A 14,167-nucleotide genomic window follows, 5' to 3' on the forward strand; every position below is an offset into this window, starting at 1 on the left:
GCCAAGACCTCGCCGCCGGGCCCCCGTTACCCCCCGTTCCCCCCAGGAGCTGCTGGGGGGGATGGAGGGGGCCGGCGTTCCCCTTCCCATCCCTGCGGGAGTGGGGAGCCTCCTGGGAGCCTGCGGCGCCGAGAGCTTGGATCTGGGGTGAGGAGCCACGGACCACAACTGGCTTTGGGGGAGGAGCGGCACCTCTGGGGGGACAAGAGGAGGGGACGCGGGTCCTGACGGAGAGAAATGGGTCCATGGGGTGGTCCTGGGTGAGGGGGGAAGAGTCCGAAGGCGCTGGGGTGCTGCGAGAGGCAGCAGGGGAGGTCAGAAGGGGGCGAGAGGGGGGTCCCCGGGCAGCAGGAGGTGGGATTTGGGGCAGTAACGGGTTGGGGCTGCGGGTGCCCTGAAGCTGGAGCGTGGCTGCGCTGGGCTTGGGGACCCCCGAGCTCACGGGAAGGGGGGGTGGGGGGGGGCAGAAGCCGTGCCCGGTTCTCCCCAGCGGGACTGGGGGGGCTCCGCCCCCCCCCCCCCCCTCAACCCCGGTGGATCCCGGGCGGCCCCGCCCGCAGTCCCCGCTCCGGCGGCCGCGTCCGTCCCCCCCCCCGCCATCGACCGGAAAATGCACCTTTTTCTCCCAAAGGAGCGGTGAGTCGGAGGCTGCCAGCGCGGGGAGGGGGCGGGCGGCTCTGCCCGGGGGGGGCACGGGGGCGACGGGACAAGGGGTGGCGGTGCAGCCGCGGGGCATGCGACACGGGTGACGATGCGGGGAGGGATGCGGGGGCGGTTCGCGTTCGCCTTTGTGTGCCCGGGGCTGCCCGCACCCAGCGGGGGCTCCGGGGGGGCGGCAGCGGCCCTGCTCCGCCCTGGGGGGTTGGATTTGGGGTGGGGTTTTTTTTGGGGGGGGGGGGCGGGGGGAGGGTTGGTTTACGGCAACTTCCCGCGGAAAGTTGGCAGCTTGCGGGGCCCCGCACTCCCCCCCGCAGTCCCCGGCCGCCCCGGCGGGCGAGCGGAGCCGCCCCCTCGCCAGCCCCGGGCCATGGCGGTGCCGGTGCCCGCCCGGCAGCGGCGGTAGGCGGGGAGCGGCGGCCGCTCTGTCCCTCCGCCGGCCCCCGGCGGCACAACCAGGTGGGAAACGCTTCCCGGGGGTGTGGGGGGGGGGGCGCTTCTCCTCCCCGGCTTTGCCAGGGGCTTTGGGCTGGGATAGAGCAAAACCCCGGGGGGGGATCTGGCCAGCTCGGAGAGCCCGGGGGGTGCAGAGACCGGCCGGCTCATTGCAGCAGTGAGCGGGAGGCGCCGCCGCGGCTCCGGGGGAAAGGAGGGGGCAGAGCCTGGCAGCCGAGCCCGGATCCCCAGCCTCCTGCGGCGGAGCATCCCGGCCCGGCCCCCATCGCGGCGGGGGGGGGCGCTGCTGGGATCCAGGAGCCGCGCTCGGGCGCTGCGGCCCCCCCCCCCCCCCGCTCGGGACCGGCTGCCGCCCCCGGCCGGGGTCGCTCGGGGATCGCTGCGTTTCTCCCCCGTCGGGGCCGGCCCGGAGCGAAGGCGCTGCCGCTGCTCGGCCAATGCCGGGGGGCTCGGGGGGGGCCCCCTCCCGGTCGCCGCCTTCGTCGCCCGCCCAGGTAAAGCGCAGCCGGGAGCCTCGGGGAGCATCCGGGGGGGGTGCGGGGGTTCCCCGGGCCCGGCCTCCGCCGTGGGAGGTGCGGGACGGTGCGGGGGCTTTGGGTGGAAATCGGGGGGGATCGGGGCATCGCTTAGTGCCCGCGCTGTGCGTCTGCGGGGCGGGGGGGGGGGGGGGGGGGGCGGCCGCTTCGTCCCTGCGGCTCGGCTGGCAGGACGGGGAGGGCGAGGGGCGAGCGTAGATGGGGGACAGAGCCCCGACCCTCGTCCTCTGTCAAGTTTTGGATGTTTTATTTGGTTTGGGGTGGTTTTGGGGGGGCTTTTGAGCGTGGTTGGTGTTTTGGTTTTTTTTTTGACGAAGCCGCCAGCAGCAGGCTCCATCCCGCCTCTCTGCCTGGCGGATGGAGGGGCTTTTCCCCTCCGGCAGGGAGGAGAGGGATGGGGAAGGCTGGGAAAGCCCCGCTGGGAGCCGGGATGGTGCGTGCCGGTGCCGGGGGAGCGGGGGGGTACTGCTGGAGGCCGGGCTCACCAGTGGGAAGAGTTGTGCCCGGTCTCAGGTACCTGGTGAATCCAGGCGTTGGTGTCCGGGTTAGGGCGAGAAGGAAGGGATGGACACGGAGATCGCTGCTGGGCTTTATGACTTGCACTGGGACATTTGGGGGTTGCAGCGTGCCCGGGGGGGGGGGGGTCAGCATGGCGGGGGCCGTACCCGCGTCTGTCCGGGTGCTCTGGGACCGGCAGCCGGGGTTTCTGTGTGAGCTGCTTCGGGCCCCTGACGGTCACGATGCCAAAAGCAGCATCGAGGTGTCAACCCCCCCCTAAGCCTGGGGGGAGCCCCCCGTCTTCCAGAGGGGCTGCGGGGCTTCGTGGCTGTTTCTCTCCCCACATCGAGCTGTTTTATCCCCTCGGCAGGGGGACGCTGCGGGGGCGGAGGGGGCTCAGCACCCTCCGAGCGGGGCTCGGCCGGGCCTCCAGGTCTCCCTGGGGAAAAAGCAGCGTCCCTGTGTCACCGGTGCCTGTCCCCTCCTCATCCCTCACGTTTGACTTCCCAGGGAGGGATCTGACAGGCGGGTCGGGGGGATGACGGAGCATCCCAGCGGAACGCTGGCAGGGAAGAGCTTAGTTAACATCGAGTGCAAGAACTCCCTTCCCCAAGCGCCTCGCGCCTTCCCTGCTCGCTGGGGAAAGGCTGGCGTTATTTTGCTCGTAGGAAAACGCCGCCTAATTCCATTCCTGCGCCGAGCACTGCGGTCGCTCCGTATCTCTTGGGGTGATGCCTTGGAGATCTGGGGAAGCTGCTGCTTAGAGCTCCTTGGAAAAGGATGTTTTGGGGGGGAAAAGCTTTGGAAGAAACGGAAAACTGGAAATTCCTTCTAATTTCCAAACAAGATTGGAAAGAAATGGAGGGTTTTTAAAAGGGACGTTTGCCCTGCTGCAGAGGAAGTTGGTCCTGAAAACTTCTCTATTTTCATCCTAAAAAACCCCAGCAGGAAACATGGAAAGAAATGGAGCCCCTCAGTCAGGCGGGTGTTTTTTCAGGACATGAAGAGGCTGGTTTGGGTAAATCTCTGTAATGTCGCGCTATTAAGATGTCAGTGGGGATTTCCGGCACTAAACAGCAAAGTGTCCCTTAAGCTGAGCTCAGTCCGTACATGACACGAGTTTAGCACGTTCTCAGCCAAGATTTTAGTGAGTGTTTCTGTGTTGCACGCAGAGGTTTATGTCTGCGGAAAGAGGCTGGGGCGAGATGGGCACGTCCCAGCCCCGTCACAGCCTTGCTGCCGTTTCGGGGTAGTGACCCCATTACATTTAGGAAAAAACCTTCCTCCTGCAGTTCCCCCAAGGGTGGACCGTGTGGCCCTCGCAGAGGGGTCCCCCAGCCACATCGGGCCGGTGTGGCTGGTATTTTATGCTCTAACGCCCTGCGTTGTCCACCTCTGCCTATTAAAATCCGAGGCTGGATGGTTCTGGGGGGGTCGATCGCCTCCACAGTGCCTGAGTCTGGGAGCGCCCGAGGTGAGCTGGAAGGTGGTACCCAAATATCCAGCGTCCGTCCAGCCCAGGCAAGTCCCGCTCTTCCTCCCCCGTCGCAGCTGGGCTCTGGGGGGCGCGAGTTTTGCTTTGGGGGGGTTTGGGGGAGCTCCCATGGGGACAGCGGGGCATTTTCAGTGCGGCGCTGAAGGCGTGTCTGTGGGATCCCAGCAGTGGAGTGTGGTCCGTGATCTCCCGGCACAGACGCCGGGTACCACGGAGGGGGTGCTGGCCCGGTTCCCATTGGATTTGCTCGCTGGGAGCTTGCGGGGGATCCCAGACCCCATCTGCACAGCGGGGACTACCTGGCTGGGATGAATCCCCTCTGGCATCGCGCGCCGGGAGGGCTGGGATGAGCAGCCTCCTCGCCTCGAGGATGGATCTTGCGTCCGACTCACCCGGGAAAAGCCCTGCGGGGAGGAGGGTGGCGGAGCTTCCCCACGGCAGGAATCGATTCTCAGGGAGCGGCATCATCCAAACCCCGCAGCGACCCAGACACCGGGCTGCTCTGCAAGCCGCGGGCACTGAGCGGCCCCTGGGTCAGGCTGGGGGACGCCGCGGAAGGCAAAGGCACGATTTCAGCTGGAAAAGAGATTAGAAATGCAGCAAAGGGCTTAAAGGACTCCTGGAGGGGAGACGTCCACACAGAGAGCGATAGAAAATGTCACCCCTTAAGTACTGTCGAGGTAAATCGTGCGGCTCTGCGTCTCGGTGTGGTGACTCTCCCGTGTCCCGGGGGGGCTCAGTCCCTGCTGCAGCCCCGCTGTCGGTGCCTGAGGTGCTTTAGTCAGGGGTTGGGATGCTGTGGCCACGTTTGCCCTGTGCCCGGGAGAGCAGCCGAGGCTGGGAGCCATGGAGGGGCAGCGGCTCTTCGGCGTCCCCGCTAAAACCATCAGAAGGCAGCTATTGTTCGAATGTTCCCCCTTCGTCCTAACTCGCTGTCTCACGCATTGCAGGCTGTCCCGCTAGCGGGGAGCGTTTGCCATGGACGACGGCCACGTCAGCAGGTACCGCGCGAGCGGTGAGTACCCCCGAGGGAGCTCGGGGACGGGTCTGGGGGGCTGAGCTGGTGGGGTCACGCCGAGCTGCTCTCGGGGGGGAGACGCCGATCTGAGCTGCTTTCTGCAGGAGCCCCCCTCTGCGGCATGGCCAGGCGGGTTCAATTTCCCAACGCAAGGGTAAAACCCTTAAAAACCCTGGGCTTTCCAACAGTCTTCCTAGAAAATGGGCAGGTATGAGTTGGGTGCGGGTTTCCAGCAGAGCTGGGGTTTGTACCTGGAGTTGTTCAGAAGTAGGAGCCAGTAAAGGGCTATTTTGCCCCCATTTTGCCCCCCTGCCGCAGCAGGAGCGCGTGAACTCCTTGGAGCGGGACGCACCGAGAGCCTCTGTGTGCGGGAGCGCCCCGGAGAGCGGCAGCACCTCCCCGGCGCCCTTCGCCGGGGCTGCGGGGACGAATCGCCCAAATCGCAGCCCTTTGCTGAATCGCCCAAATCGCAGCCCTTTGCTGAATCGCCCAAATCGCAGCCCTTTGCTGACCTGGGACGAATCGCCCAAATCGCAGCCCTTTGCTGACCGTCAGGGGTTGGGCTGGGGGGTGGAAGCAGGACCTGGCTCCTGCCCCGAGGCTTTAACCCTCGGGATCCCTCTGGGCTGCCGGTGGCCCTGGGAAGGGATTAAAATGAGGCGTTTTGGCTGCGAACGGTTGGTTCTGTCTGACGCGTCCCTTCGCTGGGTGCTGCCGGGGTGGGGGGCAGCGGGATGTCCCCCTGCTCCGATGGGTGGTCGGAGCTCTCCCGCCTTGGGCTGCTTCTGGCCTCCGGCGCCGCTGCTGAAGCGGGGAGCGCGGCGGCGTGACGAGGGGGGGCTCCTGGCGACGCGCTGCCATGAGAAACCTTTTTCTTTTTCGTTTGTTCTCCTCCCCTTTTCGGCGCGTTCCGCTGCGCGGCCGGCGCTGGGGCCGTGGCTGCTCGATGGAGGCTGGCGCAATGCAGCAGCCGCCGCTCACCGAACCATCGCGGGGCTGCGGCGTCCCCCCCGCTCCCCGGGCTCCCCCCACGCCGCGCCGCCTCGGCAGCGCCCTGGGGGGGGTTCCCCTGTTTCCACAGGCTTTTGCTTTGGGTTTTGGGGTGGTTTGTTTTGGTTTTTTTTTTCCTCCCTGTTTCTGGATTTTCCTGGCGTCCCCAGCCCGCGGGGAGCCCGGCGGCAGCGGGGGGTTCCGGGGGGTGGGAGAGGGCGATGCGGATGCACGGAGAGCCTTGGGGAGCGGGATGGATCCGCAGCTGGGGAAGGGACTCCCCAGCACCCCAGGGGTGACGCAGCCACTCTCTGATTTTCCATGTTTGCTGGGGAACAGGGGCTGAAATCCGTGCGCGCTTCACCCCCCAGGGCAGCAAAGCGAGGGCTCTCCTATTTTTTGTCTCGCAAAGCTGCTGCCTGACGCCGCTCGCCCCCTGCCCAAGTGGGACGCTGGGGTTATATCCATATCCCCCCCCTTTGGCCCATCCTCATCGCTTAGAGCTGAGGTTTTGGCAGCAGAGGATGGAGCCTGTGCCCTGGGCCCGCGGCCGGCTGACGGTGGCTCTCGTCCCCTCGCAGTGGCCACCAGCCCGCCGCGCTGGGAGATGGGCATCTACGCCGCCGGCGCCCTGGCGCTGCTGGGCATCGCCGCCGTCAACCTCTGGAAGCTCTGGCGCTCCGGCGGCTACCCCGCGCCTTCCCCCTTCCCCAACTACGACTACCGGTACCTGGAGCAAAAGTACGGGGCGGCGTATTCCGACGTCAAACACAAGGTAAAAGGGCAAAAGTTTGGCTCGCCTCCTTTCCCTTGGTGAAATGAGGGGCAAAAACGTCACCAGCATCCTCTCGCTGCGGGGGACAAGCCCCCGGTGGTGACCTGGTGCTGCGGGAGGGTTTGGGGGGATCCGTGCAGGGGGCTGGGGAGCGCGGGAGGCGCGGGGTTGGTGACAGAGCCCTGGAACAGGCTGCCCAGGGAGGGTGTGGAGTCCCCTTCTCTGGGGACTTTCAAGACCCGCCTGGATGCAGCCCTGAGGGATGTGCTTTAGGCAATCCTGCTCTAGCAGGGGAGTGGGACTAGATGATCTCTAGAGGTCCCTCCCAACTCTGAAGTTTCTGTGATTCTGTGGGGTTTGCTGCCGCGGCAGCTCGAGGCCGAGCGGGGGCTCTACGGCGGCCAGAAAGGTGCTGGTGAATCCCAGCTGTCCCCCACGGAGCTCGGGGGCGGCACCACCTGGTTTTCCTTTCCCTGTTGGCAGCGGGGGCTGGCCGCGGGCTCGCAGAAGGCGCCGGATAAAACCTCACCCATCCGCAAGAGCAGCCTGCGGGCGGACGAGACCTTCGAGAGCATCACGGAGCTGGGCAGCCTGGAGCTGATGGGCAGGGACCTGGGCCTGGCCCACTACGGCCCCTTGAAGAAATCCATCTCGGCCGACTCCCTCAGCTCCATCTCCTCCATCGGGAACAACTTCGGGCAGGATTTCACGGTGGGGCAGGTGGAGGTCTCCATGGAGTACGACGGGAAGGCGGCCACCCTGCACGTGACGCTGCTGCAGGGCAAGGACCTGCTGGAGAAGGAGGACACTCGCTTCGAGTCCTGCTTCATGCGCATCAGCCTGCTCCCGGCCGAGCAGATCGTCGGCATCTCCCGGGTGAGCCCCTCGCACCCCCATGGCACGAAACCCCCGCGTGCTCCTGGCGTCGCTTTGGGCATCAGCGTCCCTTGGCCGAGCTCCCAGGGCAGTGGGGGGCTCCGGGAGTCGGGGGCTCCGCACGCGTCGGGGCGGGTGCTGTTGGCTCGGCATTTGTGGAGCCCTGGGCGGGGGGTTCAGCGTTCTGTGGTGTCGGGGGAGTCCCAGGTGGGTTTGTCCATCGGAGGCCCAGCAGAGGCAGAAATTTCTCCCTCTTGACTGGGACGTGTGATGGCTTTGTTGTCCCTGAGCGTGGCTTGAGGCAAGTTTTGCCCAGGTGGCCAAGGCCAGCAGCACCCTGGCCTGTGTTGGGAAGTGTGGCCAGCAGGAATGGGGCAGGGACCGTCCCCCTGTACTGGGCACTGGGGAGGCCCCCTCTCGAGGGCTGTGTCCAGTTTTGGGGCCCTCACCACAAAAAACGACCTTGAGGGGCTGGAGCGTGTCCAGAGAAGGGCAGAGGAGCTGGTGAGGGGTCTGGAGCAGGAGTCTGGTGAGGAGCGGCTGAGGGAGCTGGGGGTGTTCAGCCTGGAGAGGAGGAGGCTGAGGGGAGACCTTCTCGCTCTCTACAGCTCCCTGAAAGGAGGGGACAGCCAGGGGGAGTCGGTCTCTTCTCCCAAGGAACAGGCCATGGGACAAGAGGAGACGGCCTCAAGTTGCGCCAGGGGAGGTTTAGGACGGATGTTAGGAACAATTTTGACACCGAAAGGGTTGTCGAGCATTGGAAGAGGCTGCCCAGGGCAGTGGTGGAGTTGCCATCCCTGGAGGGATTTCAAAGCCGGGCAGACGCGGTGCTGAGGGACGTGGGGTCGTGGTGGGTTTGGCAGCGTTGGGTTGGTGGTTGGACCCGACGGTCTGAAAGGTCCCTCCCAGCCTGGGCAGCTCCATGACTCTCTGATTCCCGCTCTCCTCTCCCTGCGGCGGGGCCGGGGACGCTGTGGGAGGTGGAGGGAACGCTCTGGGGCAGGATTTGGGGAGAAGGCGGCGTTTTGGGCACAGGTTGCCGGCGTCAGGATGTGTCCCCACGCGCTCGACTCGCCCTAACGAAGCCTGACGGCAGCACCCACCGTCATCTCCCCCGCGGTGGCCACCACGATTCCCCTCCCCACCAAAGGTGCAGGCGCTGCCCTGGCACCGGAGGGCCAGAACCAGGGGTGGTTTGGGGGAAAAACCTCCCTTTTTGAGCACCGTAAAAGCTGCTCTCGGAAAGCAGGAGCCTCAGTTTTCCTTCAGCAGCTGCTTTTTGCAAAGCTCGGGGGCAGCCGGGTTGATTTAATCAGGATATTCCGGAGAGGAGCAGGAAGCTTCATCCCACCGGTGAAACCTTTCCCTGGGGGCGCGGGTAGCGCTCCAGCCAGCACAAAAACCGCTGCCTTTACAGTATTTCCACAGCGCCCTTTTAAGACCATTTTTCTATCCAAAGATCAGGCTCTTTATTTATGCTCTGGAGATATCTATTATTTAGCATCATTATTTATAATTCACCAGCGCTATTTACCCTCTTTTGCTGTTCTGAGACGAGTCGTAAAGACCCATTCGCCTCTTTTCCTTTAGTGCTTTACAGCCCTTGCGCAGGTTTGGGGTTGTACCCAGCAGGTAGCGTTTCTGTTGTACCAGAGAGCCCCCAAAATCTGACGTCGGCTGCAGGCGGACAGACAGACTGGGGTGCTGTGAGGCAGAGAGCTGAAAATCCGCTTTTCCCATGGAGGTGCTCTGATCCCGTGGGGACTCGGGGGGTGGGAGGTGTCCGACGGCAGAGCCTGGGAAGGGGGTGATGGAAGGTCCCGCCGGGTGAGCGGCTTCGTCTCCTTCATCCCTTCATCATCACCTGCTGTGGGTGACCTGCTCTGGCAGGGGGTTGGGTGGGATGGTCTCCAGAGGGCCCTTCCAACCCCGGACAGTCTGGGATTCTGTGATGGAGCACGTGGGGGAGCGGACGGACAGATGTGAGAGGGATGAGACGAACCGTCTCCCCACCGCTCCCGGGGCGTCCGGGTGCTCTGGGGGTGCCGAAGCCCGTTGGGTTCAGGACTGAGCCCCGACTCCCGCCGCAGGGTCCCTTTCCTTCCGCCAGGATGGGGAGCGGGGAGCTGGCGGCTCCGCTTTGCCCCACGCCGTCCAAGGCTGCAGCTTCCATCCCACGGGGGCACCAGGCTTCCTTGCAGGACACAACCCTGACTTGTGGGTGGTACCTTGGATGCCGAAAGAAATGGGGCTGGAGTAGGAAAAATCCCGGTCTCTACAGCCGTGATTTCGGAGCAGTTCCCCTCACCGGCACTTTGGGAGCGGGCGGCGACCGGCACCCTGCGGGATGGGCCCCGGGAGCTGCTCCCGCCTGGGCTCCCGGTGGATGGCGTGACGTGGAGACGGCGTCTGGCAAAAACCGTCGTCCCCGTTTGTCGCGCTGGGGGGCTGTGGAGCCCTTCGGCTCGGCACGGGGCTGGGGGCAACACCTTGGCCGAGTCCTGCAGCCCGCAGCGGCGGAGCTGGCGTCCGAGAGCACCGGACCAGCCTGAAATTTGGAATTAAAAGAATTAACGGGCAAAGTGCAGGTCGTGGCTCCTCTTTCCTGCCCCAGCTGCTGAGCGGCTGCTGCGCTCAGGTGGGAAACAACCTTCCTCCCCGCGGGGGCCGGGGGACGCCCTGCCCTCGCCACCCCAAAGCCACGCGCTCCCTGCAGTTCCCACAAGAGGAACAGGGCCGATCTTGGACATGGCCCCCAAAGCCCGGGGGGTACCGAGGCAATTCCCCCCCTCTTCCCCGCGGCAGATTCAGCGGAGCGCCTACGCCGTGGCCTTCGACGAGCGCTTCTCCATCCCGCTGGACCCGGCGGCGCTGGAGGAGAACAGCCTGCGCTTCTCCGTCTTCGGCATCGACGAGGACGAGAGGAGCGTCAGCACCGGCGTGGCCGAGCTCAAGCTCTCCGACCTGGACCTGGCCACGCGTCCCTTCAACGCCTGGCTCTACCTGCAGGACACGAACAAGGTGAGCGGGGGGGGGGGTCCGTCTCCCACCCAGGTTTTCAGGGTTTCTCCTCCCTCCGGGCTGGGGCCGATGGGTGACGGGAGGTTGTGTGCCGCAGGCGGTGGACACGGTGGGGGAGATCCTGCTCTCCCTGAGCTACCTGCCCACGGCCGAGCGCCTGACGGTGGTGGTGGTCAAAGCCAAGAACCTCGTGTGGACCAACGGCAAAGTGACGGCAGGTGAACGGGGGATGCCGGGCGGGCACAGGGGACTCCTGGTCTCCTGCGGGCTGGAGGTGGGCTTCCATCCCGGTTTACCCTACCACCCTACGCGGGTATTTGTTGGAGCGGCTCCCATGGGGGACAGACCCTCCCGGGAAGGTCCCCACAGGTGGTTTCCCCCGCTTTCTCCATGTCGCAGGGGGAAACGCAGGACTGACCCCTGTTTTTTTTCTCCCCCCCCACCCCGAGCAGATCCCTTTGTCAAGGTGTACCTGCTGCAGGACGGGAGGAAGATCAGCAAGAAGAAGACGGCGGTGAAGAGGGACGACACCAACCCCGTGTTCAACGAGGCCATGATTTTCTCGGTGCCGGCCATCGTGCTCCAGGTCTGTCCCGGCTTCGGGGGCACATCCCTGCTGCGGGGGGGGTGCACATCCCATCGCTCCTCCAGATCCCCAAGTCCCTGCGCTAGTGGGGGCTCCCTGGGTGTGAGGGGCTCTGGGGGACCGTAGGAGCTGTGGGGTGGGGGCCGTATGTGTGTATGTATGGTTTGGGGGATGGGTGGGGGGTGCACGTACGGGGGATGGCTGTTGGGGGGGGGATGCGTACGCGTGGGTTGGGGGCTATGGGGGACGCATGCGCGTGGGGCGTGGTTGTGTGCGCAGACGGGTGCGTATGTGGGTTTGGGGGACGTGGGGAAAGCGGGGGCATGTGTAAGTACGGTGGGGGGTGCCGCAGACGTACGCGCACGGGGTATGGTTCTGTATGGGGGTGGGCGTGCAGAGTTTCCAGGTGCGGGGGGTGGCTGTGGGGGGATGTGTATTTGTGGGGTGGGGGTATAGGGGATGTGTGCGTATGGGGCACAGCTGTTCTGGTGGGTGTGTATTGGGGGGGTGGGGGCTGTAGGGGGGGTGCAGTATGGGTTGGTACTGGGGGCACGTCTGTGTGCGCGTGGCTGGGCGGGGGGGGATACGTATATATGGGGGGTCGGCGCCAGCAGTGCAGCGACTGCTCTGAGCAGGACGGTCGTGACGGCCCCGCGCTCCCCGGCAGGACCTGTCCCTGCGGGTGACGGTGGCCGAGTGCGGCGAGGACGGCCGCGCCGACAACACGGGCCACGTCCTCATCGGCCCGGCAACCAGCGGGATGGGCATCACCCACTGGAACCAGATGCTGGCCACGCTGAGGAAGCCCGTCTCCATGTGGCACCCGCTCCGCAGAAACTGAGCTGCCGTCGGGGGGAGCCCAGGGTGCTGCGCCCCGGCACCGGCTCTGCCCCGGGGACAGCGGGGGCTTGGCCGAAGCAGCCACGACACGCGGCGTTGGCGGCCGGGTGGGGGCTGAGCCGGACTTCGCAGCGCAGGACGGGCACCGGCCGCAGCGTCGTGCTGCCGAAACACGCGGCGGACGGAGCAGCTCCTCGGCCGCGGCTCTGCCCACCCCGGGTCGCCCTCGCATGCGCTGGGGGCTGCAAAACGCGCCTTTCCCCCCCACCCCGAGAAAGGAGCCCTCCCCTCAAATGGACCGAAACCAGCAGCAACCTCCCCAAAACGCTGCCCGGCCGCCAGCCGTGCTCCCGAGCATCCCGCCCGCTCTCCGGCGGCACCCGGAGTGGGTGCTGCCTCCAACGGGGACCTGCAGAGCTCCCGGCGAGGGAGGGGGTGGGTTTCTTTGGAAGGCGGTTTTTGCTCAAACGGGGGTGGAAAATGGAGAGGGGGGACGATAAAATGCCAGGGTGGAAAATGGAGAGGGGGACGATAAAGTGCTGGCACGGCGTGGTTTCTCTCGGCGTGTGTGGTTTTTCTGTTGGGTTTCGGAGGGATTTTGGTTATATTGCACCGGGGCTGAAACGTTTCCGATGAGAAGGAAAAAGGGAGAAATAACAGGAGAAAAAGAAATTGTTATTATATATGGGTTTTTTCCTTCCATCTTTTTTCGCGCAGAGTAAATCTCTGCCCGTCTCTCTGCTGCCTGCGCAGGGGCCTGGACTGGGCGAGTGGTTTTTCAGCCAGGTCAGATCTGGGGTGAGAGTCCTCCCCGAAAGGTCCAACGTGGTCGGGGGCAGCTTCTTCCCGCCCTGCCCCCGGCCCCTTTGCCCAGCTGAAGGGACCCTCAGGGCTGCTGGTAACGGCGCGGCAAATTCCTGCTCCCTCGACACAAATCCCGCGCCTGGGGACTGGTTCTTACAGCCCCCGGCGTCACGCTGTGACCTGCTCACCCCAAAGCTCACTCGTTGTTTCCGAAATCCGGGCGCAGAAGGGAACGCCTTGGCCCCGTGGCCGAAGGCAGCCATGAACGAGCCCCAGTTTAATAATTTTTAAGCCCAACTCCTGTTTCAGGGGGAAGGGAGGGGAAGAAGCTCTTTGGCTCCTGTCAGCTCGTGGGAGCAAGGCCCAGCCCCCGGGGGAGGTTTGGGGTTTGTGGGGGAGCCGAGGGCTCCCGGAGGGTGACGGAGGGCGGGTGCGATGGAGCTCCCCGGCGGCACGGGCTGCCGGGCAGAGGATGCCCCGGGGACGCATCCCTCGCTCGCACGGGAGCCTTGGCTTTCCTCTGCCCGCAGCGTGCTGGTGGAAAGCCAGGCAGGGAAATCTGGGGCTGTTTGGGGCTGGTTGGGTGTTTGCCGGAGCGCCGGTGCCACGGGGTGAGCACGGTCGGGGATGTGCTCGCTTGAAGGATTTGAGAAGGGAAAAAACCATGAACGAGCCGTTTATCCCTGAGGAAAGGTGGCGCCGTGGCGGTACCCCCAGCTGGGGTTCTCCTTTCTGCGCATCTGCCTTCTCTGCCCGGCCTTCGTTTGGGGAGGAAACCGCCATTTCTGGTGCGTCCCCCCCTCCGCAGCCCCCGCTCTGGCTCTTCCCCTGCAGACGCCCAGCCGCTCGCCCAGGCACAGGTTTTCTCCTCCCGTGTTCCATCTCCTCCTGCTCCCCACCTTCCCTCCAGGAGCCCTGACGTCCCATCTGCTGCGGTGCGAGCCGGTGCCATGGCTCCGCGGGCTGACGTGCGGCCGGCCCCGGGCCCGGAGGCAGGAGCCAAGCGATGCCGGGAGCGGTGGAAGCGGCAGACAGGCCGGGTTTGCCCGGGAGCGGGGCTGCAAATGGAGGGGTTTTGAAGGACGAGGTTTGCTGAAGGGCGAGGAAGGGTTTTTGTGAAGGTGTCCGCAGTCTGTACTGACACACGCTGAGACCTGGGGGAAAATTTGCTTCTTGGCTCCCTCATCTACTGTTTGGGAAGAGGTCGCTGGGCTGTCGTGCGGCCCCTGCAAACTGCTGAGGGGGTTGAGGAGGAGGAGGGTGAGGAGGAGGGGGGTGAGGAGGAGGGGGGTGCCTTCCACTGCTGCTGGAATCACCGGTGGGCAAGGTCTGCGGCGCTCAGCCCCAGAACGATGGGCCACGTGTGGTTTGGGGCTTTTTACCGTGCCCCTCTCCAGCCATTCCCCTGTGGAGGCATCTCAGCACCTTTTCCTTCATCCTGGGGCCTGCGTGTCCCACCCTGGGCACAAAACGTGGCTGCTTGAGGTATTGCTCGGGGGGTTACGGGTACTGTGCGATGCATCGGTGCCTCTTGGAGCCGGCAAGCGGAGGATGGGGCAGGGGGCTGGGGATGGCTGGGGAGGTGCTTTGGAGAGGAGCATCAGCAGGCAGAAGA

The 14,167-nt window shown here is 65.3% G+C and overlaps 1 protein-coding gene across 2 annotated transcripts; it reads left to right on the forward strand.

The window, feature by feature from the left end:
- The first annotated feature begins 1,013 nt into the window (after window positions 1-1,013).
- On the forward strand, window positions 1,014-12,248 carry SYT12 (synaptotagmin 12). Of its 2 annotated transcripts, none has more exons than XM_054199786.1 (8): window positions 1,014-1,116; window positions 4,593-4,657; window positions 6,232-6,425; window positions 6,909-7,301; window positions 10,107-10,322; window positions 10,420-10,540; window positions 10,775-10,908; window positions 11,576-12,248. In XM_054199786.1, exons 2-8 carry the CDS (start codon window positions 4,621-4,623, stop codon window positions 11,747-11,749), a joined length of 1,269 nt encoding a protein of 422 aa, XP_054055761.1. In that variant the 5' UTR covers window positions 1,014-1,116; window positions 4,593-4,620; the 3' UTR covers window positions 11,750-12,248. The 2 variants fall into 2 exon arrangements, with proteins under 2 accessions (XP_054055761.1, XP_054055762.1); XM_054199787.1 differs by lacking the exon at window positions 1,014-1,116 and adding an exon at window positions 1,520-1,607.
- Window positions 12,249-14,167: the final 1,919 nt, after the last annotated feature.

Source organism: Rissa tridactyla, chromosome 4 (assembly GCF_028500815.1).
Source record: "Rissa tridactyla isolate bRisTri1 chromosome 4, bRisTri1.patW.cur.20221130, whole genome shotgun sequence".
NCBI classification, from domain to species: domain Eukaryota; kingdom Metazoa; phylum Chordata; class Aves; order Charadriiformes; family Laridae; genus Rissa; species Rissa tridactyla.

Coding starts and splice junctions, on each gene's coding strand:
- SYT12 (XM_054199786.1), top strand. CDS start 4,621: ATGGACGACGGCCACGTCAGCAGGTACCGCGCGAGCG. Junction 6,426..6,908: donor ATTCCGACGTCAAACACAAG/GTAAAAGGGCAA, acceptor CCCTGTTGGCAG/CGGGGGCTGGCCGCGGGCTC. Junction 10,323..10,419: donor ACCTGCAGGACACGAACAAG/GTGAGCGGGGGG, acceptor TGTGTGCCGCAG/GCGGTGGACACGGTGGGGGA.